The sequence below is a fragment of the Apostichopus japonicus genome, chromosome 16 (genome assembly GCF_037975245.1).
Source record: "Apostichopus japonicus isolate 1M-3 chromosome 16, ASM3797524v1, whole genome shotgun sequence".
In the NCBI taxonomy this organism is placed as follows: domain Eukaryota; kingdom Metazoa; phylum Echinodermata; class Holothuroidea; order Aspidochirotida; family Stichopodidae; genus Apostichopus; species Apostichopus japonicus.
Window position 1 is genome coordinate 25,296,698 of NC_092576.1, and position 23,816 is coordinate 25,320,513.

Here is a 23,816-nt window from a genome sequence, read left to right on the forward strand (position 1 = left end):
AAGGCTACGGTAAGTAACCAAATAACAGAAATAACCATTGAACACATGGCTGTACTAGGGTGTGTGTGCTGGTGTGAAGCCCCCCCCCCCATTGATGTTCATATATATTAGTATGCATTGAACATATGGCTGTAGCTAGATGGGGTGTGCAGCTGTGCATCCCCCCCCCCTTCCCATTCACCAATGCATTTGGCAACATTTTGTACCAGTCAGCAAAATGGAGGAAAGAAAAAAAGAGGGAATAAGAGAAGAAAAGAAGAGAAGAAAGAATAAAGAAAGGAGAGAGAACAGAGAGGCAGTAGATACTAAGCAGGGGGTGGCCCGCCCCGGGTACTAGCAAGGGGGTTGCCATGCCACAGCCCCTCCCCCCTCAAAAAATTATAATAATCAACAAATAAAAAATATATATATATATATTTATGTGGGATGCTAAAAGTGGCTACCTTTAAACGAAAGGAGGACATTTTTCAATTTTTGGTTAATCATTGTTGTTATTTATGTCAGTCTGAATTGTCTACTAAAATTAATATGATGATCAAACAAAAGGAAAGGTTGAGAAACATTCACTGAAGAATAAGAAATCCTAAACATATAAGCAGTTCAACGCTTTGCCAAAAGCACCATTTTGCATCCAAGCCACCTAACATCACAAAAATTTCTCCACTTATACCCCTACGTGAGGGCAGCATCCCCTGCACAAGGTGACAAGGGAAGGATCCGCCCGGGGCTCCAACTATACTAAGAACGCCACTGAAGAGAGGAAGGGAGAATGAGACAGATAAAATAAAGGGGGGCGTGGTGCGGGAAGGGGAGGAGATTGGAATGTATATGTAGACAACTCCCTATTTCATTTCAAACTTATAGCACAGGTCCAAGTTTAGCCCCGTTTTAGCATATAAACAACGTGAGCCTCAGCATTTATGTGAGCATGGACCCCAACTAGGGGACCTTCAGGCTTCAGCGGACACCTGCCCACTGGGCCCTAATCCGTTGGACTCATGCTTCGTTTTATCAACACATCCTGCCGGTATTTTCATCTTTAGTCGGCAAAACATTGCAACCCCCACACCCTTCTGCATCTATAATGATCTGGCATTGCACCTGATTAAATATCATTTTCCTTAACAATTTTTATATGCTTTAATTACAGAAGTTGAAAATTCGGGAAGAACTGACTGATGCTGATTATGAAAATGAGGTAAAACACGGAATATTCGTCAGATTTGAAAATGTGTGTGTGGGGGGGGGGGGGGCGTGTGTGTGGGCTTGGTGTAGAGATGAATGAGGCTCTGCAAGTTCTCACTGGATAATTTTTGGTATGGTTGATCAGGGTTTAGAAATGTGTGTACCAAATGACATAGGCCTATTAAACGCATTAGTTCTGCATCATTGTCACTAAACAGCTAAACGTTATGTTTCTACATATTTATTTGAATATTCAGGCGTTGATGTAGGTTGCGACTACATGTGTTTTTAAAGAAAATCAGTGCAACTCTTATAACGTCTCACTTTTTACCTGAAGGAAATTTAAAAGTGACGCAATGCCATGAAACAATTTGCTCCGTAAATGCATTTTTTCACGAGAGTTAATCATGATATCGTGTTGGTTCCTTGCTTGAGCAAAAGGTACCTAAGTAGTCAGATTGGCGAGTGTGAGTGTGACACTTGCTTGGGTACCCTGCAACTCAACAAGGGAAAGTTGAACTTAACTAAAACTTGGTGCATAGATCCGCCACAGTGGGACGATGTACCCTTTTGTTTTTGGTGCCTGTGAAGGTCGCCAAAGGTTAGTTAGGAGCCAAAAACCAAATTTATAAACAAAGCAATTACTCCAATTGACAGGGTCTGACATGGTTGATACTTTGGGAATAGTTGTAAATGGGGTAAGGGATTATTTCCAAAGATAACGGTCATGTGATCCAAGATCAACAAAGGTCAATTACGGATCAAAAACTAGTATTTTTGCAATAACTTGAGTACAAAATATCCGTGAAGGTTGGGAGTTACTCTATTGTAATTCAAAAGTCGACCCGCATCTGGGTGACCTTTGACCTCAGTTTGACCTCCGGTGACCCTTACTAGTTTCTTGTGTTATTTGAATTTTTTTGGCCATATTCAGATCTCAAATGGTCTTCTGATCAAAACTGTCCATAGGTTGACCGCTTTGCGACCTTCGTGTGCGAAGCTATCAAAGGTCAAAGTGGTTTTTTTTAGAATTTAAGTACAGTAAGGATGATCATACAGACTTGGTTTTTTTTAATCAGACTATCTAACTACATCTGACTAGGAGGTCAAAAGGTTAAGGGTCAAGTATTAAAAATATGCTTAGTTTGAGAGATATTGGGCAAAGAAAAAGGGTCAGTATTTCAATTATATGATAGAGCTTAGTATGCTCTATAGAGGAAACCAACTCCCGCTTCAATCGGACACCTAATTATCAAGTTATGAGTGGCCAAAAGAGTATTTTAATACCGTTCCAGCTATTAACATTCAGGACAGAGTGCATATCACGCTAAAATCGGACACCTGGTTCTCAACAGGTTCTCAAAAGGACCAACAGTTGATTTGTGATATTTATGAAAATAATATTGTGTGTACATCCAAATAACAATTGTAGGACAGTTCTGTTCCCATGTAAATATAGGCTTATAAGCAAGGAACCATAGTGCACTTGGGCTCTTGTTATAAAACCTACACAACATCTCCACTTTGTGGTCTCTAATGCTATATAGTTAAGCTCACACTATTAACGAATAATAATATCACAATCATTCATTTTCCAATATTCATATTTTATTTATTTTATTGTTTCATTTTACTTAGGTCGAAGCCTTCCGGAATCGCTACAGGTAGGCTTTTATCAACACCCATCAGTTTTGGTCATAAACTAGACAGAACCCTCAGTCCCAACAGTATTAATAACGTTAAATTGAAATGAATTATAGTGCTGTTTATGTTCATCAAAATCTACGATCCATAATTTGGAAGGATTTAAGGTTGCGAAAGTTTCAGACTCTTAATGTATCCATTCATTTTGTGTCCAGCTTTAATTGTGATTAGACTATCATGTAAAATAATAAATCCGAGGACTGCAATGTATAATGATGAAAGCGATTCAAATTGTAATCAAATAAAGTTTGATACAATTCATTAATAAAAGTAAATTTCAGAGAATCCTTGCTTGTTACTCCACCAATCACATAATTCATCAACTTTGAAATTATTTAAAATACCTACTGGTGAAAATCACCATAAAAAACATGGGGATATAAAAATACAACATTCTGGGGAATCATGGCTGCCAGATGTATACTGAGGGTCCACAGTGGAAATATGTCTGCTGGACAAACCTTTCTACATCATATGAGTTTTGTATTTTGTATGTTTGGTGTGCAATAAATCAGATCAAATCAAAATCAGGAATAACATACAAAGTAAATTGGACAATCATAAATGCCACCCCCCCCCCCCTTCTCCATAAAAATATCAAAAGAAATTTAACCTTAAACATAATAGATTAGAGCAAGAAAAGTATAGTTTCAATGAGTAGAGATCAATATAAGAAATTATATGCTGATATCATGTTCATGTTCTAAATACGAGGTTATAGAAACCCTACCAGCCTGCATTGAATTGTCATAATAAGCAACATGAATTACTAAGAACAGCTTTAAAAATGATGTCATCATTTGACACATATGGTAACATCTCTCTCTCTTTACTTTATCAACAGCGACCAAGACTGGCAACTGACAAACAATGCCTCGTAAGATCATAAGCCGAAGTAGCCGACAGTGTCTCTGCTCAGCATTTTTTACGTCGTTCTTGATTGTCGAGTTGAACAAACCGCAAATTTCTCCTGGACAACATGAATCTCACAGAGGGTTATCTTTCCTTCGAGTCTGGCCATTCTTAGCATCTTCAAATTCTCTATAGTACAGAGAGTTAGCGGTGCAGTTTTAGCAAGGTTGTATTTTGGACTCTCGTAATGGTTAGTTCTACGAGTCTCAAAGTAGCTGAAAATAATAATAACTCTTTGCTCGTGAACATGACGTCAGATAAATTCTGTAGATAAATTTGAGTTACAGTAAAACAATGAAAGACCTCAAAACTACGAATATTGTAAAGAAAACTTGCTTAACGATGCTCCGAGGGGATTGAAGTCCCTCACGGAATTTAGATATATTTTCTGTAATATCGTGCTCGTAAACATAACCTGACACTTTGTGCAGGACTATATGGCCTTAATGCTTCCAATTTCCATAGTGAGCTGGTTGAAAAGATAAAATAAGGATCATTCGATTGGAAACAATTGCAGACAGATCCTCGAATAATTTTACCTGTAGATATATGCATAGTTAATATAAGATACATAAACTCGAAAAAAAAAAATTACAATTTAATAACTGTTGAATTTAATTATTGTTAGTGTGGTGAATGTAATCAGTACTTTGAAATCATCTTCGTTTACATATTTCCCAAAATGTATATTCTTTCGGTTATGTGAGTTGTTATCTATCTTATTGTATCAGTAGAATATCAAAATGAATGTCAAGACCCAACTTGACCCAGAAATCAACATATTTTTATTAGAGGAATACTAGTTTAATGTTTTCAATAGCGTTATGTATAGTGAATGGAAAGGTCACAGTATAAATGAGCTCAGATCTGCAAGGAAGCTAAAATATTGCTCCATTTCGTTACACGACAAAGATTAGTTGTTACTATTTTACTAGTAAAGTGTTACAACCTATAGCCTAAATAAAAAATGGAAAGAAAATGAAAGAAAAATGGTGATTGTAAATTGCATGGCAAAGGTGTGCGCATAGGCAATTATTAAAATAGAATCTTGTCATTCTGCTTACAGAACGATACGTTTCTATGGTAACTGTCAATAAATAAACTTTACTGCAACTTATTCATCCTTTAGGAGAGGCATTTAGATATAACTATTCACGTTATAACAATTCAGGTGCTTTAAACACTATTTCGTTTTAGTCGTATGTACGGTTTAAATTACTCTCTTTCCTAAATATGGTAGAAGGTCAAATGATTGCCATTCTTTATACAGCTTTAAGGAGAATATGTCGTACCATCTGTCCTATAACATTGTAAGTTCGTCATCTATCGTGGCATTTCTCGATATTTTGGAATAGGTTTGAGACTTTCTTTTGGAACCTTTAGTAACTTTAGAACTTTTGAGAAAATTCATCATCTTCAAGTGTTCAGATGGCTAGATATGTTTACGACAGTATGATATCAAGATCTAAAAGATATTGTGCTTTATACATAACTCTCCAAATCAGCAATTTTATTGTGTAACTTCATATTTGTGAATAATATCGAATATCAGAGGTGAAACTTTTGGTAATATGAACATGTTGTAATTCAACGTCAGTGGTGATGACTTTTCAAAGGAATGATATATTTGGAAATATCAGTGCTGTTGTTATTTTTTATCATACACGCATTTTATTATTATTCATAACAATGGCTTAAGAAGTCATGATGCTGTATATAGCTTTGTTTTTTTTAACATTTTCCTAATTTGGCTTATATCAATGATGTAGTAATATGTTGTAAGTTATTAGTAACTATTACAAGGAGTTAATTGTATCGAATGTTGCAGTGAACTCGATAATATACTTACTAGAGCTATGCATTGAATACCTACGTTCTTATAGCAAAGTAGTCAATGTTTTGATTGTTTAAGTGGACATAATATCCTTCGTGTAAAAGCTGCATTTTACGTTTCATACTAACTTTAACACTAACTGGTTGTAAGGTATGATACCATTCAAGAGATATTCCCGAGTGTCTGATGAACAGTGCTAGAAAAATTATTAGAAACTGTCTTAAGCTTTGGATCAAGACTACACTTACCAGCATTTGGAGTCGCAATGAAGCCAATACAAGGCAACATGAAGCCATTCTTATTTCATAAATCTTAAGAGGCGAACTACTCAGAATGGTAGAAAGTTAAAACCTTTGTAAAATGCAGCTTCCATGAATTTGTAGTATAGTCAAACCCGTTGCCAGGCATTTTGATTGAAAGGTTCACCAACAATCTAAGGAGGAGCACAATACTCATGTCCTGTAATTAGTAACGTAGCTGTTCACATGATGGTTACAGACGGGGAGAGCTGTACCCCTGACAACTTCCGTTGTCAATATTTCCAAATTAAGTATTATATCTTTTTGCAAGCACTAAAATTTTGCTTTAAAATACAATAAAATGATTTAAACAAATCAAACCGTACCGCGTACTTGATATTTTTCGTTTGTGTGTTTTTCTATTATAAATTAAAACTATTTAAAGACTTTGTTTCAGTATTGCTAGTAGTCTATGTTCGAATTATTCCAGTTGTTTTTTTTATACTACAATTTCTGTAAATATAGACTATATGACGATATGGTTGCTATGGCAGGCAATTACAAAGGCAAAATATATATTCACAAATTGTATACAATACGTATTCAATTACATTTGCAAATAACGTCCTAGCATTTTGATAATAAGGTCTATCAGCACTACGGAGATAATTGTCACAATGTGACTATATGTTGACGTAGTTTCATAATCGATCTTTAAACCCAAGCAATGGTGTTGACAAAGTGAAACGGGTGTAATGGAGAAGTTATTTCCTTGGCCGAGCGAACTTTATTCTTCATAATTTGATCTGAACTATAAACCACTACATGACTAGCTGATTGTACAGATTACAGTTTGTTGGAGGCAAAGCCTGGTTGTGGTTTGCTCTCTAAAAGGGTGTTTGAGGAGCAGGCGTGGGTCAGGGACGAGGGGGAGGGGGTGACTGGTGTACACTCCAAACCCGTCTCAAATTTACACATATTTAAAAGTAGCTGTTACTTATCAGGACAACCGCGCGCTTAGACTTATATATTTATAACCCTCATTTATATTCTATAGATATGTCACAAAATGCATAATTAGACGTCTTTTTTCGTAAAAGAACCCTAGGAATCCGCTACATGGGCGCGATCCCACATCTAACCCCTTCCTTAACAAATTCTGGTCTCGAGTTAAATTTCTCGGCGAATAAATGAATTATGAATTTTATTCTTCACATGTTACCGAAAAGAAACCGATATAATGGTTTAATATAAGACATCAGTTTTAGTTTTACCAAATACTATAGTTGATTTACTATAAAAGTGAAATGGTAATTACCGTGGAATGAATGGTGAGAGGGAATCATGACTGAATAAATAAAGCAAATGGCAACAACTAATCAGGAATAAAAAAACTCAAGTGACAAAACGTTCGATATGTCTGACTTATTATGCTCTGAAGCTTAAAGAAATGGTTTCATTTTAAGGATTAATTCTCTGGCATTCACTGATCAAGTAACAAACATGTGACAGAATGACAGATATCACTTACCGGGTTTGATTATACCATTAACTTCTTTAATGAAGTCAGCGATCTCCAACACAATGGAACTTGTCAAACATAATTTTTAGTCCGCTTTTAGTCTGTCAGTATAACATGTATATCGCGTGAGCTCATTTAGTGTGTAATGGGTTCATCTGACGAAACCATACATATGTTAATTGTCGCAAACTTAAAAAAAAAGGTTTCGATACACTCTAAAATCAGTTGGTTAAAAAATTAACCAATACCTTAAAGAGGGGATGAAATTATGAGTTTTCATGTCTTTGAATGGTTTGTCTACATTACTACAACCCCACCCATTCACTAATTCCCGTGGATGCAGCTGCAAAAGCCAGAAACTCGCTGTCAAAATATTCCCTAGAGACCTCCCGAGCAGACATTCGTGAAAAAATTAAAGCTCACCACCGTAGTTCATATGACGTCAGTAAAGCCGACTAAGCCGATTCCCGATTTCTATTGTTAAGGCGTCATACAGTTTACTTCGTACAAGTAACTACAACACACTCTCCTCCATCAACTGAGAGTTTTCTCCCGAATCTTCCGATTCCGAGGAAGTGGGCCTTCACCTCTCAGAACATTCCCAGGCTTTGACGAAAATTATTTTCTTGAGGAAGAAGAGGAAATATTTTTCGAGGATGATGAAGATATCGGTGTTTTTCCACATCAATTTGAGCCCCTTGCAGAAGAATTGTAAAACGATCCCGATGGCCGAGACGAGTCGCTGCCGATGGAAGTCCCCAAGCAGAACAGTTGGACGTTCCTTAACCGAAACTGTCGGTTGAGCATAAACAAAACAACCGTTATTAAGACCAGAATATGATTTAAATTACCTCGAACGTCGGTGATCCTGCTACTTAACTACGTATCAAAGCTTCTAGAATTGTGTTACTTAGAGTGAAAGGAAAATGTTACATTCTGTACAGTGCAAGTGCAACTCCATAGTACTCGTAGTGGTAACATGGGGTCTAGACCTAACTAATAGACGTTGTATAACAGGTTAGCCCGTGTAATTGTATCATCACACTGTTACGTAAAATCATAACACAACGCCGGTTTTACCACAAAAGAAAAATTGCAGATCTATTTTTGATTGTTCTAAAACCAACTGGCTTTAAGTTTTGTGCAAAATATTTAGGAACCAATAAAAAAACATCGTCATTTGCTGCATCAAGGAGGCCTAGGCTATGGTCATAACAAGTAATTTGGCAATAGTTTGTCGTGTAAGTCGTGTGCAATTCTTCGATATTTTATCATCTTTTGGAAAACTGTGCAGGTGAAATCCGTCTTCACTTTTGGTGGAGCAACCTGCAACAACACATTGGCTCTGCATAATTAACAGCTACGAGATAAAGTTACGTAAAAACAAAACACCAAATCTCAATTACTACAGAGCACTGCAACAGTGTAATGTCGTGTGTTCTCAGACGTCTAAGAATGTAAACATAGCGTCCCGGAAATAAGCTGGGTTCCTCGACTGACGTCACGCCGCAATACCGTATATACAACACTTTTTAGAAAGTTTTTATTACTCTCGAATTTATGATCGCTTATTCCTCGAGTATGCAAGCTCTGTATGACACAAAACGAGTATCAAAGGAAAGCTACGAGTGTATAAAAAACAATGATTTATGTAAATCTGTCAATTTCACCCCCTATTTATCCAACACTGGTCACGTATGTGCAATTCCACTGTTTGTTGATAGTTTAACCAACACCTATCGGTTAACGGCTTTATGCAGTTTTTGGGTAACATTTTTAACAAATAAAATAACTATAAGTTTGTACCAACAGTTGCTGGTTAAATTAATTGTGTAAATCATGCCCATCATTGGTGGATTTTACAAATATAGGGTTCATTAAATTGGGGAATTAAAAATCATTGTATTGGGCAATTACTACATTTAAATTGGTCAGTGGCCTTTACCATTACAAAAGGGTTGAGCAGTTAAATTATCCTTTATTGCCCAATATATGTTGGCGAATGTAATATATTGGACAGTGACGGATGAGATCCTCAGTGGAGTTTAATTAATGTAGTTGAACGACTCGTCACGAGTTTTGTTCATGCAGGCCTTATTTGCAACAATCAATTGAATACGGTAATGCAAAGAGTAAACCATTCCTTGAAAAATATTGACAGAAAAAAAAAACAGTTGCAATACAGAAGCCAGATAGATGACGTTTTCAGTACTTGTTTTTCTTGAAAACAATAATCAGCTGAACCATGTGAATAAAATACAAACAAAACCGAAAAGGAAACACAAGTGTGTTTGGATGTAACAACTTCTAAGCTGTGCTCTATCAGACCTTAAAGGTGACACAATATTACCAGAATGCAAAATGTGGTGTTGATGATTTAACATGAACAGTTTTCTGCATGAATCTGACGTAATGTATAGTGAGGGTGTACATGTTAACAAAGGTTTAACGATTTGACCTCTGATGAACCCATATGACCTTTGACCTCCACCAAAAACAATACCCTTCTTTAACTTAATGTGGTACTTCTACACACTAAATTAAAGATCGTCCTAAGCTTCCAGTTTTGAGATATCGTGTTTACAAGGTTTTCACAATTTAAACACTGGTGATCCAAATGACCTTTGACCTCCACTAAAAACAAAAGGCTACTACTACTCAATGTGGTACTCCTACACACTAAGTATGAGGTCCTCTCAAGCTTTATTTCTTGATATATCATGTTTACAAGGTTTTCACAATTTAACCCCTGGTGACATTAAATGACCTTTGACCTCCATTAAAAAACAACTCGCTACTTGAACTTAATAAGGTACACACTAAGTATGAAGTTGGTCCGAGCTTCCATTCTTGAGATATCTTGTTTACAAGGTTTTAACAATTTGACCCTTGGTGACCCCAAATGACATTTAACCTTCACTAAATACAATAGGCGTCTTGTACATAAAGTGGTACTTCTACACGTCAATTATAAAATTGGTCAGACCTTCCCTTCTTGAGATATCTTGTTTACAAGGTTTTCATAATTTGACCCATGATGACCCCAATTGACCTCCACCAAGAACAATAGACTTCTTGTACTTAATGTGGTACTTCTACACACTAAATATGAAATTGGTCTGACCTTCTCTTCTTGAGATAGCGTGTTTACATGCAGGGCGTCACAAACGCACTCACACACACTCACACACACACACTCAATCGCTCTCTCTAATCATGTATATAATACTTATAAACTTATGACGAAAATAAGACGTACTTCACTGGCTTTTCTATGATATTTTTTATATTTTTATTATCTCTTTTACTTAAATAATAACACATATGAAGTAACAATCTTTCATGAACTACGCCAAACCAATTTGTTTTCTCACATGTCAAGAATCTTTCCTTTATTGTTCGGACTGAAAGGAAGACCCGTATTATAGAAATATTATTCTGCTTGTTGGATTGTTTAAAGGTTTCATCTCAATAAGTAAATCAAAAACTATTCTTCGTTCTGTCGGTCAAATAAAATAAAATATCAATGTACAATTTTCATATCGTGTTTGATTCTATATTAAGGGTGTGTGTGTTTTTTTTTTTATAAGTTAATGGACATCGCATTGTTTTCATTTAGTATATAGTTCATTGTCAGGAAAACCAATTTAATTGATCGAATCTCATTCCTAGTCCCCTAACATTGAGATTAAAACTAAGTTATCGAGAAAATGCCACGTCTCGTGAAATATTATAGGTTCCTTCGAAAGAGAATGTGTACTACACCATATTGGTTACACGAGTTTGGGCGTACTTTACGTAGTGTACTGGATGTCCTGCAGCAATTGTTTACTCGGTGTTCGATATAGACAAGACGAAGAGAGGAAGAGGGGAATACATCTTTAAATTGATTGTGTTTTTTTGTGTTTGTGCTTTTTTGGAATGAATTGAATTGAAAGCTATGTGATATAACATAAGAGAAGGTAGCAATTGTGGTGAAACACCAATCATACTTTGTATATTAACTTTAAAATAATATATATATATATATTTATCCGTCTCATCACGCAGGTATCACAGAGCGACGTCAAACCTTGTTCCAGATAAATTACGTGGAGTGTATAAATAATACACTCCTCGCTATTAAATGTCGAGACTTTATTTAAATTAAAATAAAATTGCACATTTCCCTAGCGAATGCTTTCAAGTATTCCTCCTGTTAATAAGTTATTGTTCTCGGTTAAATATATGTGTGTCGATATAGTAGTTCTTTGCAATATTTTGCAAAGCTTTTTAATTGAGACTGATTTGAACTGAATACCTTCATGGTTTATTTCATTTCTGTCGCCTTTCTTTCTTTTTTCTAAATTATTTCGATTCTTCCATTTCTTTTTCCCCTGGTGAATGGTGAGGGAGTTGTGGTCAAGTGGTTAAGGCAGTGGACTTGTGATCTAAGTATTACAGGTTCGAGCCCTGGCCAGATCATTGCGTTGTGTCCTTGGGCAAGGCGCTTTATCTCCATTGCCTCTCTTCACCCAGGTGTATAAATGGGGACTTGCGGGGTAACTTGTAAATATAGTTGCGTGCGCCGGTTTGTGGCTGCACCCTATGGAAAGTCCACCGGGGGACACGTGGTTGTGGTGCACTTTGGTGTGAAGGTGTGTCAAGTTACCAATGACCAGTTACCAATGTTACCAATGACCAGGGTTGTAAAGTCGTGTGAGAGGGCCTTGGCCCTGAACAAGACTGTAAACCTAAATAATAAATAATAAATACATAAGTGAAGACAGTTGGGTGTTTCTATCTTGAATATTTCATCTCCGTTGATGAAGGTGGCATAAATAAGCTACCATATCATATTAAGCAACTACTGTTAAGACAAGTATATATTTTGCAGTGTGCTAATTCCCACACGTTAATTGCTATATGGCGCAACCAACAGTTAACATTGGCTTAGTATAGCTATCGCGTTTTAGTCTGACCTTTGTCCTCCCTGTGCATGCATGCATACGGTTATACACGCTCGCTCACAGCAATATATGCACAAACTGTATGCACGTTGATATAATATGTTGGAAAACGACAGCGCCATTTCCTTCTAAGCCTCTCACCGAAAACAAAGTGTATGGAACACACATTTTGCCAACCATTACAGACGTCTCTCTTCTTTAAATGTAGTATAGTATTTTTGTACACAAAACAATACCGTGGTTCCTGTTTAGTCGAAAAAGGCACTATCTTAGATAAATTGATGTGAAAGTTAGCAGATTCTCACTGGCCACAAACGTGATGCGTAAAAGCGCATGAACGTACATGTCACAGTATGACGTCATTCTGCGGGGTGTGCCGCGAACGCAAAACGATAGCAATTGACTTTCATCGTATACTTCTCGTAAGAAAATGCACCATTTATTAACTTCACTCTTCCAATAACCATGCAGTAACAAGAGCACGAAATGGTTGTCAGAATTGTTCACGCATTTGTTAAATCATTTTTGGTAGCGATTCTTCAATGAAAGGTAAATTAAAAACTGCTTAAACGTCTGGTCATATTTCGTAAGATTCGCTGATAAGATCCGCAATTGAACTGCCTACTTTGTCAAATATGTCGACATATCGGGTATTTCTTCATTTATTGTTGCAATTAATCGTGTTTGCATATAGTTTTCAGTCATCGGATGCAATATTAATCCAATCCAAAAAATATAATGACATGGGTATGGCTCAGTCCCGCTGTAATAATGTAAGTCACAACTACACAAAAGCAGATACATAAGCTAAGGGAACACCACGGTTAAAAAAGTGCCTGATTGATTCCATATTCCATGTACGAGTTTCAAAAGTTAAAAACGTCTCAGTACAATATCTCTAAAGAGAACTAAGTCACACGGGGCTTTTTGTACAGTGTACTCTTTTGTAAAAAAAAGGTAAATCATAACTATATTATAATATATAAATACTTATAATGGTATCTCACCATTAAAAAGGCTCCCTTCTCCGCCGCAACCGCCACCCAAAATGGGCATAATATACGTTATTTGCTACTGTCACGGTTATTGTCATATAAAATCGGTTATATATTCGGACAGTTAATCGTGTACTGAAAAACAGGAGGCCACACAGTACCCTCACGGTTGTGATCGTGAAACACGTCTTTGTAGGGCGTTAGAAAGGATTGTAGATGTGGTGCTAGTTGTGTGATATCATATCCTCCTGCAACACTGTATATATATGAATATTTCCAATAGTTCAAACGATTGACTTTTCAGTTATTTTCACTTTCAAAGTCTTCTCATTCAGGTATGTAAATGTGTCTAATGTTACATTTCGTGACATCTGCGAACCGTTGGGAGAATCGTAATCTTAAAAAAAAGGATATACGTTTCTTTCTTTTTGATCTGAAACGCTTATAAGTGGGATGAAGATCTGGAGATGATTTGTTTAAATCCACAGATGAGACTAATCTTCAGTCACTTTAGATTTAATCATTAAGGATATAGTCTGTACTTAAACCTCTTTCACTCACATTTGTTTCGCAAGCTTGTCACAAACACTATGGGAAATCAGTTTGTACGTTAATAAATAAATACGTAAAGTCATACACAGCAACATGTTCACACTGTATTTATAAAATATGCATTTTTCTTTCAGTCCTTTTTCTACAGACAATATGTTTGGACGATGCAAATGCATGTTGTGTCAACACTTTTTTCTCTTCTTAACGGTGGCAAAGGGCTTAACGGAATGTAAACTAGAGAAAATACATTCTTGTGTATTTTATTGGAGAAACACTTTCAACGATTTTATTTCGTTGATGTTGTCGTTGAAATCCGTTTTGACGAAAAATTGTACAATTGTTTCCTGCTTAAAACTGCACGCTCAGCTAATGATTGCGATTTTACAGCAATATTATAGTGATATATATATATATATCAAAAGTAATGATATACTGGTATTATATAATCATTTTGACACTACGAGTTATGCCAACAAAGGGAAATATTGATAATCAATCAGTTACGTCCATAATTCATAAATCCCGTTTTAAATTGATCGGTCGTCGAATAATCGAAACCGACATTTGGTCTTTAACTGTAAATGAAGTCGCAAAAGAAAACGGGTATAAAACGAAACGACTTGATAGGCCTCTGGGTGTTCACAAACCGCCCAACCCTTGCCTGGCCGAAAGAGTTATCACAAAAAAGAGGGATCGGGCATACTATTGTATTTTTCCTTGCCTTTTCTTATGGTTTTGTCTTTTTGTCAATATGATTACAATTTTCTCTCTTCTTCTTTTATATATATTCTTTTTCTTATACTTTATTTTAGCATTTTTTCCCATTCGTTATACTTTCTTCCTTGTTTTATTTTGTATTTTTTTCATTTTCTCTATAAGTCTTGTCTATTGTGCTTTTCAATTAATTGATGATTGCCGTTCATAGCAACATGTTTAAAAATGTGGAGCGTTGAACCTTTCAAATTAAACAAAGACCATTTTCTCAGTGTGGTAATCACTGCTTTGATCGCACTTTTGTCCTCCTCTCACAACCTCTGCCGCTCACAGTGGTGGTAAACTCGGAATAAGGGGGTTTGATTGGGCTAATGGCGCATGCAACTTTTTGGAGAACTCGAATAAATAATTACAGTTGTGTATATATTTTAATACTCAAATACTGAATTGTATCCCAACATTCGTCATATTTCGTAAATTTCCTAGATGTAAAGAAATATTACGACATCATTTATTCAAATTTTGCCTGTATGAATTCAATCGTTGGTTTTCATACTTTTTGTGAAAGTTTTGACTGCGATATTTCCACACTTCGAATAAAGACAATATAGATAGGCTTATTTTTGGACCTGCACGTTGACATTTCATCTCACATTGTGCCATTTAGATCGGATTCCCTTCCAGGATTCGTCTTAACATACGCTTTAAGCTTGTACCATTCGTTCGGTTATCAATACTATTGTAGCGTAATTTTATTTTCAAAGTTGTAAAGAAGTTCATTGTAGGTGTGCTGCAAGGTAATTACAATCATCGTAACTTAGTGACATCGATTCATTAGTAGTTTACTTGCTGTAAAGGTTAATATTGCATTGTAGGGTTAGTTTCTTGAACATCTAACAAGATGTTGTCACCGTGTGGTACATTCAAGCAATTTCATCGATTGCGCTAATCATAAGAAAGTTGGAAGGAGACGTTTTCTACAGGAGATGGATTTATTGCAACTTTCCAACCGTCAAGATAACATGATAGTTATTGGGAAGCAATTATTCAATTGGCTCAGTGAGTAGAGCTTTACACTTTACACCAGGCTTCCCATATGCGTACGTGAATCCTTGCCTTTTAGTCAGAGGGTCGAAATACTCTTAACGACCGGCATGTTTGCAGCCATCATCCACTGAATACGTGGCCTGGTGAGGAGCTATTCTCCTACATTGTAACGAAGGATACGTTTAAGATACACAATCGTATGATCTATTTCTCATGAATTGATTATTTCCTCTTGTTGGTATGTTTGTTGCAGCTCATTTGACACATTTTATCAAACAATAATTTAACTGTCCTGGAGATATACATGGGCTCCATGAAACTTCAAAAAATATTTTATTTCACCAAAAAAGGTATTGAAGATGTTAACAATACAACAGCAAATATTTCCACGCTAATTAAGCAACGAAAAAAGTCGAGAAATATTATCGTTCGATCTAGTATGTTTCAAGTGTAAAGACATCTGTATTATTATAGTTGATACATAAGATAATACAGGTAAGTTTCGGATTCTTCATACCTTCTGTTACAAGAGTTCAATTAGCACAGCAAAACTCTTTGTCGATTGTTTTATAATTACTTCTTAAGTCTACACTCAAATTGTTTGTCAGTAAATAATCCTTGGTAGAGACATACCTATCACTGAGTTTTGTTTGCCATTTTATTACTTTTACCAAGTGGCGGGGTGACAGCAAGCACGTAAATGGGCTCTAACGTTCTTTGCCGGAACGCTTTTGATAGTTTAACCCATTGCCAGCTATACTTTACAATGACGAATCAAAAACAAAATGTATAACTTAAGAGTTTGATGCTTACGGACAAAGCTTATTTCATGTCATATAATCATGTATAGTTCAGACGTTAACAACTGGATATTTTCCTTTCAAGTACTCTAGACCTCAGAATCAATATTTATGTTTAAAATGGCTAACACTATTCATTATAATAAACTACATTTTGTTTCCATTTAATTGCAGTTGTATGGATTTGTCGAAGCATTGCCTCTGAAAGATATATTAAATTAAAAAAAAATACTGTGTCGTATTTTTTTCTCGAAACGGTATCAATAAACTAGATGAAATAGAATGTTCCTAAACTAACAAAAGTAGAAGACAAGAAAAAACTATTATGGATAGTCAGTCCTGTAGCCAGATCAATCTCAATCTCATATGCCTACAAGAATGTGCCAGTATTATAAATGGCTTGATAAACATGTTGCAAACTTAAAACGGAACGAAAAGTACAGATTCAGATGCTTCATTATAATACAATTTTGATTTTTTTTCTACCTTGCTTGACAATTTTCAACCTATCCAATAAATAAAGTCAGTAGTAAAAAATATACAAAATAAGTTTCAATCAATCTGTTCTTCCTGAAAAATATAATAAGCAAAACGAAGCGTTACTTTAAATATTTCAAAGCAGTAACATCGTTACCAACGATCTGAGTGGGTACAATGTGATTCATCCCGTTCCGATTCTGCAGTTGTAGTTGTAAGGAGAATGCATTACACATCCATCGCTCTTTGTAATGACATAAATATAATTCTATACCATTAAAGGAAGTTTATGTGTTTGTACAGTACGATTCCAATTTATATACAAGGAAATTCATGAGAGACGGAACAGCAAGACAACACCTAGTTGTGGAGAACACTAATTATATTTGAAATTTGAACATCCCTTACATGTTATTCCCCATAGAGAGCATCCTCTTTTAAAATATGGAATTTTTTAAAATAATTTTGCATCTAATCCTCATTACCGAAACCATTTTTATTCTGCTTGGAGGCAGATCCCCGCAGTAGACTCAAAATGTTTGCACACCCCATTCCAAAGTTCCAATTCATAAACTTTTAATACAAGCTTTAATTCAACTAAAATGACAAGACAAGCTCTCGGGTGGAGGGCTGAAGATGTGCGGATGCACAAAATATCCATGCCACAGCAAGTTAAAGACTTTGATAGCCTACCTATTCCCCCTTTTTCTTTACCGTAGTTTGAAGTAGTACATATTTACATATATCTCTAAAATCAAGAATGACAGGGCAATGGATAATCTGGTCTAAGGCTAACTTTTGCAAAGGATTTTCCAGTTTGGAAATTAAGATTATACACAAAGTAGTACGTTCAAACAACAACAACAACAACATCAACTGGAGATATCTGGTTAGCCTACATTATTTATTTCACTTAAGACCCATAACTTAGTTTGGACAATATTTGGACGTGTTATCATGGAGAATTTTAAGACGTAAATTAATATGACTAGAATGAACACAAATCATCGTAACGATGGCAGGGCAGTTGTATTTTCTGTTAATCGTCGTGACTGCAAATAATGGAAGCAATATGTATATATGCACAATCACATATTGGCATTTATTGCAATTTTATTCCATTTAATTTAGACCTTTGTCACAATTACATTTTTGTATTACTCACAACTTATTTTCCGATTACTCTGCATTCCATTCCAGTAATTTCAACATATATTAAAAATATAATTTAATACTTGACTAAGGATTATATCACAGATACCCGACATGAAAATTTTGACTGCGTCTGCTGACGAATAATAAAGTATTTTTATATGATGTGTAAAACAACGAAAACTAAGAGGAAATGTCCATCAGATTGGAATATAAATTAAGTATAATAATTAACTTAGACTTTCTTACTAATTTAAAATTAGTAACATACACACAACTTATTCCGCTGTATTTTATGTAATCTCAATGTCGTAAATAGAAATTAGAATGAAATCAATAACCGAAGGATAGCCATTTTATATTATCAGATAGTATACAGAATCACATACATGGTCAGAAGAAATGTACATTTTCTTTGTTCCTGAAGGTATATACAGTTCACATAATATTGTTTCTTCGTTTTTATAGAACTATTCAAACCAGTTGTCAATCTACCAACACTCAACATGTCTGTCTTAAGCTAAATATGGAAAATTCTATTCAACTTAACTTATTATTTAAATTTTATTACATATTTTCCACCCTCACATTTTCTCATCTCAAGTTTAGCGCTACCCACAGCATAGTTTTCTCATGTAGTACATTTGCTATATAAGTTATTACTTGTCTAATTTAAAATAGAAAGAAAACAAATACAACGAAGTATTAATTAATACTTGACTCAGCATTGTTTTTATAGCGTCCTTACAAAGAATTTTTCACGTCTCTGATGACGAGTTATAAAAGTACTTTTGACATGAAAAAAAGGAAAACAAGTCGATTAAGCAGCCATTAAGTAGATGTTGAAGAAATGGTTATTTATTGTGAATTCACTGCATGAAGTATTACGTGTCTCATGAAGGAAATTATGTACAAACAGACAACTTATTACTTATCTTATCACCAAATATTTTCCAAATAACCTAACAAAAGTCAGTCATAATTAATACTTGACAAAGAGTTATATTTACATATATCTTAGTACATGAACATTGTCACGTCTGCTGACAAGAAATATAGTACTTTTAAGATGATTTTCAGAAAAACGGAAACTAAGGCAACTTGCAAAATTAAGACTATACGGTTTAACTGTCATGAACGATATGAGGATACAATTTATTGTTAACTGGATTCTGAATAGTACTAATTTGTTTGCCGTACTCTTATTTCTTTGAAAGATTGTACTGACTTGTTCTATTCATAAAGTAAGCCATTAACTTGACTCTGTGAAATTATCCCACGTCAATAAAGTCCAATAAAATTAAGTTAATTTACCTGGAGTATCCAAGTTGAAACTGGATGAGGCTATATATGCTATCAACGTATTCTTATCAACATAATATGGACATTGTATCGACATTTCTGACGTGATATCATTATTTTTTGATGCAACAGGAAACAGATTTCGAAAAAAATGCTCTGGTTTGACGTAAAAATGATAAGATGAATTTGTTATGTAAACCTTCCTAGCACCTACTCCAAAACTTTTAGAAAACTATTGCATGGAAAAATGCTGCTATAGTGTTAGATATAAACACACATCACATATTTTCGGGTTTCTCTCCATCTAAAATAATGAGCTAAGTTATAAGCTACATCGTCAACCAGTCATCGACCAATCATGAATATTCATTGACACATCACCGTGTTGGTCATTCCTTTATATAATCAGAAGTTGACATTTACTGGCTAAACAGAATTCTTCAGATATTTACATGTCGACCCTACGACTACCCCGTTACCTTCTCACTTTTAAACCTATTTATTTTTAGTGCATATTAGTATATCATTAACTTCATGACTTAACAAACATAAAACAAATACCATGTTAGGAAAGAATGATACAATTACCGCTCCCTTCTTCTTTTAGTAATATGTCTTTGAGCCTATACTGTGGTTAGCCGCCAGGACGATTTATATGACATTTATAATATATTATTTTAATTTACAGGGGTATAAAAAAAAATTAAATTTAAACTTCTTATTCCTCCTGCACACTTATAAAACAAGATATATTGCTTGCTCATGATGACAATTTATTTCAATTTAACAAGTTATTTCGAAATACATTTTTTTAATAACTAACCAAACAAGAACAGGAATTATTTATTTGTGTACAAGATGGCAATATATTGAATATATTAAAATAACAAACATTAATATAAGCGAACATTGAGTTGAAAAGAAGGAAAATAACAGAATAGGAAAAAACTCCGACAGCAATATTCAGTTTCAGTACTAGCGTGATTATTGTAGGAGCTCACAGTAAAGAGACTGACAATAATGATATACATCAAATTGCATAGTTTGACTATTTACAAGAAGACAACCTTTGCGTACGGGACCATCTCAATTTGAGGGTAAGGGTAGGCGTTTTTGCCCGAACTTTGAAAACGCTACTAAACGAGTCACATGCAACATGTTGATGCCGGTTGCCGGTGTGATTTTGTTGCAGTTGCCATTTGTAGGAAATGGCGTACCTGGAATAGTTGACACCTTGGAGCTGATCCATCCTTTGTGACACCGTGTAGGGGATGCCATCCTGATGGAGGAGTTTACTTATTGTTTAAGTAAGTTGGCAATCGTCTTTGTCTCGCTATAGATAATCAGGAAAGATCTGAGCAAGAATCGAACACAATTCTGGCAAAAATCGAAGAACATTCGGCCAAGCGACAGCATATTAATTTTCTGTCTCGAGTCTGCCCGAAGTATTTAACAACTCCTGCCTCGTACGTCTATTGTAGTGGCGTTACTATTTTCATCGCCTTGAGTGGTTTTATTTTCCCTTCGATGCTACCCTAGCCCGTTGCCAGTCTGTATCCCTGCAGAGAAATTCAATTTATTTAGAAATATGTAATCTTCCATAATTTAGGTTCATACAGTGACGTCTTCTTTCACTATGCTTCTCTTGCTTTAAATCTGATAGTTGAAATTCGTTGTTTTATATTTCTTTGTGTCGGTCCTGGAATGAACAACTGATATATGGTAAAGTGAGATATTAATATGATTTGGCATAGTTCAGGTAAGACCATATATAGGACACATCGTGACAGAATTATATAATAATTACTTACCGGAAATCGCTCCGGAATTTCTGCACCTGTGTAAGGTATAAGGTATATAAACATTATCGATACTCATGAACGATGTGTATATATTAAATAATAAAATATGTCTATTAAAATCAATAGATCCAGACCGAAATAGAAAACATTACATATCCGATATAAAATAACACAGACCATATACTTTAAGTTTAACATTAAAGTATAAAAGGCTTCGAACAAAATATTGAAAATGTATTCGATTTTAATGATACCTTTATGTATTAAAATTTAAGAAAAATGCAATACATCATAATGGTGACAATTTCGCGTTAGAAGACGTCTAGTTTTCAGTGGTTTGTGGAACTGACAAAGTCGTGTGCTTTAGAGTGTGGATTTATTGAGTTGTAGGCGGTGTAGAGGGGGTGTGAATTGGTGTGAATCTGGGCTTTAGGAGGGGCTGAGGACTGAGCCCTTTGGCCAAACATTAGGTTAAACAATATATGAAAGATTGGAAAAACACAAGTATGCAATAGTCAATATTTGATTTCCAATATCACTACATGTATAATATCATATCCTATCTAAGGAATATAATAATAATAAGAAGAAATTACATTTATATAGCGCTTAATACAGCGTTTAATAGCGCTTTACAAATTAGGAAAAGACAAAGGAAACCAAAGGGGAAAAAAAGTTTTTTTTCAAGTTGACTCTTGAAAATACAAAGAGAGAGCAGGAGCGTTCTGAATTATATGAAGGGGAGCTATGAGGTATATGAACAATACATAGTTATTTAATTGCCTGACAATTTCTTTCTAGTTTAAATTTTAGGTTTTAACATCTAGAAAACCCGTGAAGTGTATCTTTAATTTAGAAATGTAAGAGTATGTTCATCCTGTCACGCAGTCTTCTACTGTTGATGCATAAAATGTATATTTAAGGGGGGGGGGGGGGTGGCAAGTTTTAAAATGTAACGAAACGGTCAAATTTAGTGCATGTTCATATGCTCATAATTTTTACTACGTTAAACTTGATGAATGGCAAAAAAGTAACAAATATAGCGTACAACACAGCTTGTAACAGCTCCACAGTGTATGGTACAAGCCAGCCCTGTTCAGCGAGTAACGCGGCGGGATCGATCAGGCTGGTGTCACTTGCGGGTTTTTTTTTGCGCATGCATCATTCGGAATCATTCAGGCTTTGTCTAGTTATAGTGGTCGCAACTGTAGAATCGTTAAGGTGTATAACCTGATCGTCGATTGTTAGTAATACAATCTATAACATTTCAATGTTAAACCAAAATAAGAGAATGTTTAAAAGTACGCCAGGCCCTCTTACTTTTACACAATTTAATGTTGTTATGATTGTTCTTATTATTGTAATGTTGTCAGCAGTAGTAGCAGTTGTCATTTTTAGTAGTAGAAGTAGTGGTAGTTAGTAGAAGTAAGTAGTAGTGATTAGCAGGTAGTAGAACTACTAGTAGTAGTTAGTAGTAGCAATATCATTATTAATCGTAGCAGTATCAGTAGTAGCAGCAGTAGGAATAGCAGTAGTGGTAGCAGTGGTAGTGATAATAGTAGTAGTAGCAGTAGTAGCAGTAATATCAGAAATAACAGTAATAACAATAAAAGCAGTAATAGCAGCATTATAATATGGTAAGTTAATGATACTTAAATAGCTACCTCAACAACATACTCTGTTTCTGTTATCTCCCGTCTAGTACCAGGGTACTGCAAATAGAAAGCAAATTAGATGACGATCAGGCCAATGAATAGACATATAATGGCGTCATTCGATAACCGATATTAAAAATATAAAGGAATTACTTGACAAAGATTCTTAAAGGGCAAAATCCTTTGAGATAAGATACAATATATATAATTTCTTTCATATTGTAAGCATATCATGCCATTAGATTAAGAGTGATGCGAGGAATTTGGTACGAAGACTAGCTGTCATTGATGGAAATTAAATGTCAGGACATCTTTTAAGGGAATGTAGAAGGCGCTAACTAACATTTAACATCCCAAGTGACGATTTTGGATCAGTGTGAAAATTCAACCTATATTGTCTGTGGGTTCATATGCGTATGAGTACATTTGTTGTCTTTCTTCTTATTTTTCTTGAAACCATGTAAGTTAAGTACTTTCCACACTTTAATGCAAACAGTAATAAAGCAATTAAGACATAATGCTTCCCCCCCCCCCAACCCTATTAACCGAGTTTTGTCTATGTCAGGTAAGTTACTAATACTTGAGATAACAAACATGTATGTCTGTTGGTGTTGATGGTATAGGTTGTGGATGGGTATCCCTCTGACAGACTTAAAATATGTTAGGTCGAATATCAAAAAACAAATGTCACAATCAAACATAATTGACATTTCAGAAAATATTAAGAAGAGTGGTAGGATGGCGAAAGATAATTTCGGCATTGCACTCATAATTAAGAAACAGAAAACACTATCATGTGGTATGGTATGGTGAAGAACGATTGTTCGATATCAAGGGTTGACAAATGTCCTAATATGTTAAAGTTGCATGCCCACAGTACTGTAAAAGAAGGAGCCGGCGTATGTAGGATTATCATTTGCTTAAACAACATAGAGTCAGACAGTCAGTCGAATAGGCTTGGGGGATTGTTTCCGT

At 35.1% G+C, this 23,816-nt stretch overlaps 2 protein-coding genes across 11 annotated transcripts in view; one reads left to right on the forward strand and one right to left on the reverse strand.

Annotated features, from left to right (window-relative positions):
- The window catches only part of LOC139982453 (uncharacterized), a 564,762-nt gene that overhangs the window by 193,888 nt on the left and 347,058 nt on the right, over positions 1–23,816 (forward strand). The gene's annotated exons all lie outside the window — the stretch shown is intronic.
- Positions 20,515–23,816, reverse strand: part of LOC139983738 (uncharacterized) — a 28,271-nt gene continuing 24,969 nt past the window's right edge. Inside the window, exons 11-13 of the mRNA XM_071997468.1 lie at positions 22,851–22,898; positions 21,196–21,221; positions 20,515–20,943 (exon numbers count right to left, since the gene is read on the reverse strand). Coding sequence (XP_071853569.1) covers positions 20,898–20,943; positions 21,196–21,221; positions 22,851–22,898 — 120 coding nt within the window. The 3' untranslated portion in view covers positions 20,515–20,897. The remainder of the gene's footprint in view (positions 20,944–21,195; positions 21,222–22,850; positions 22,899–23,816) is intronic.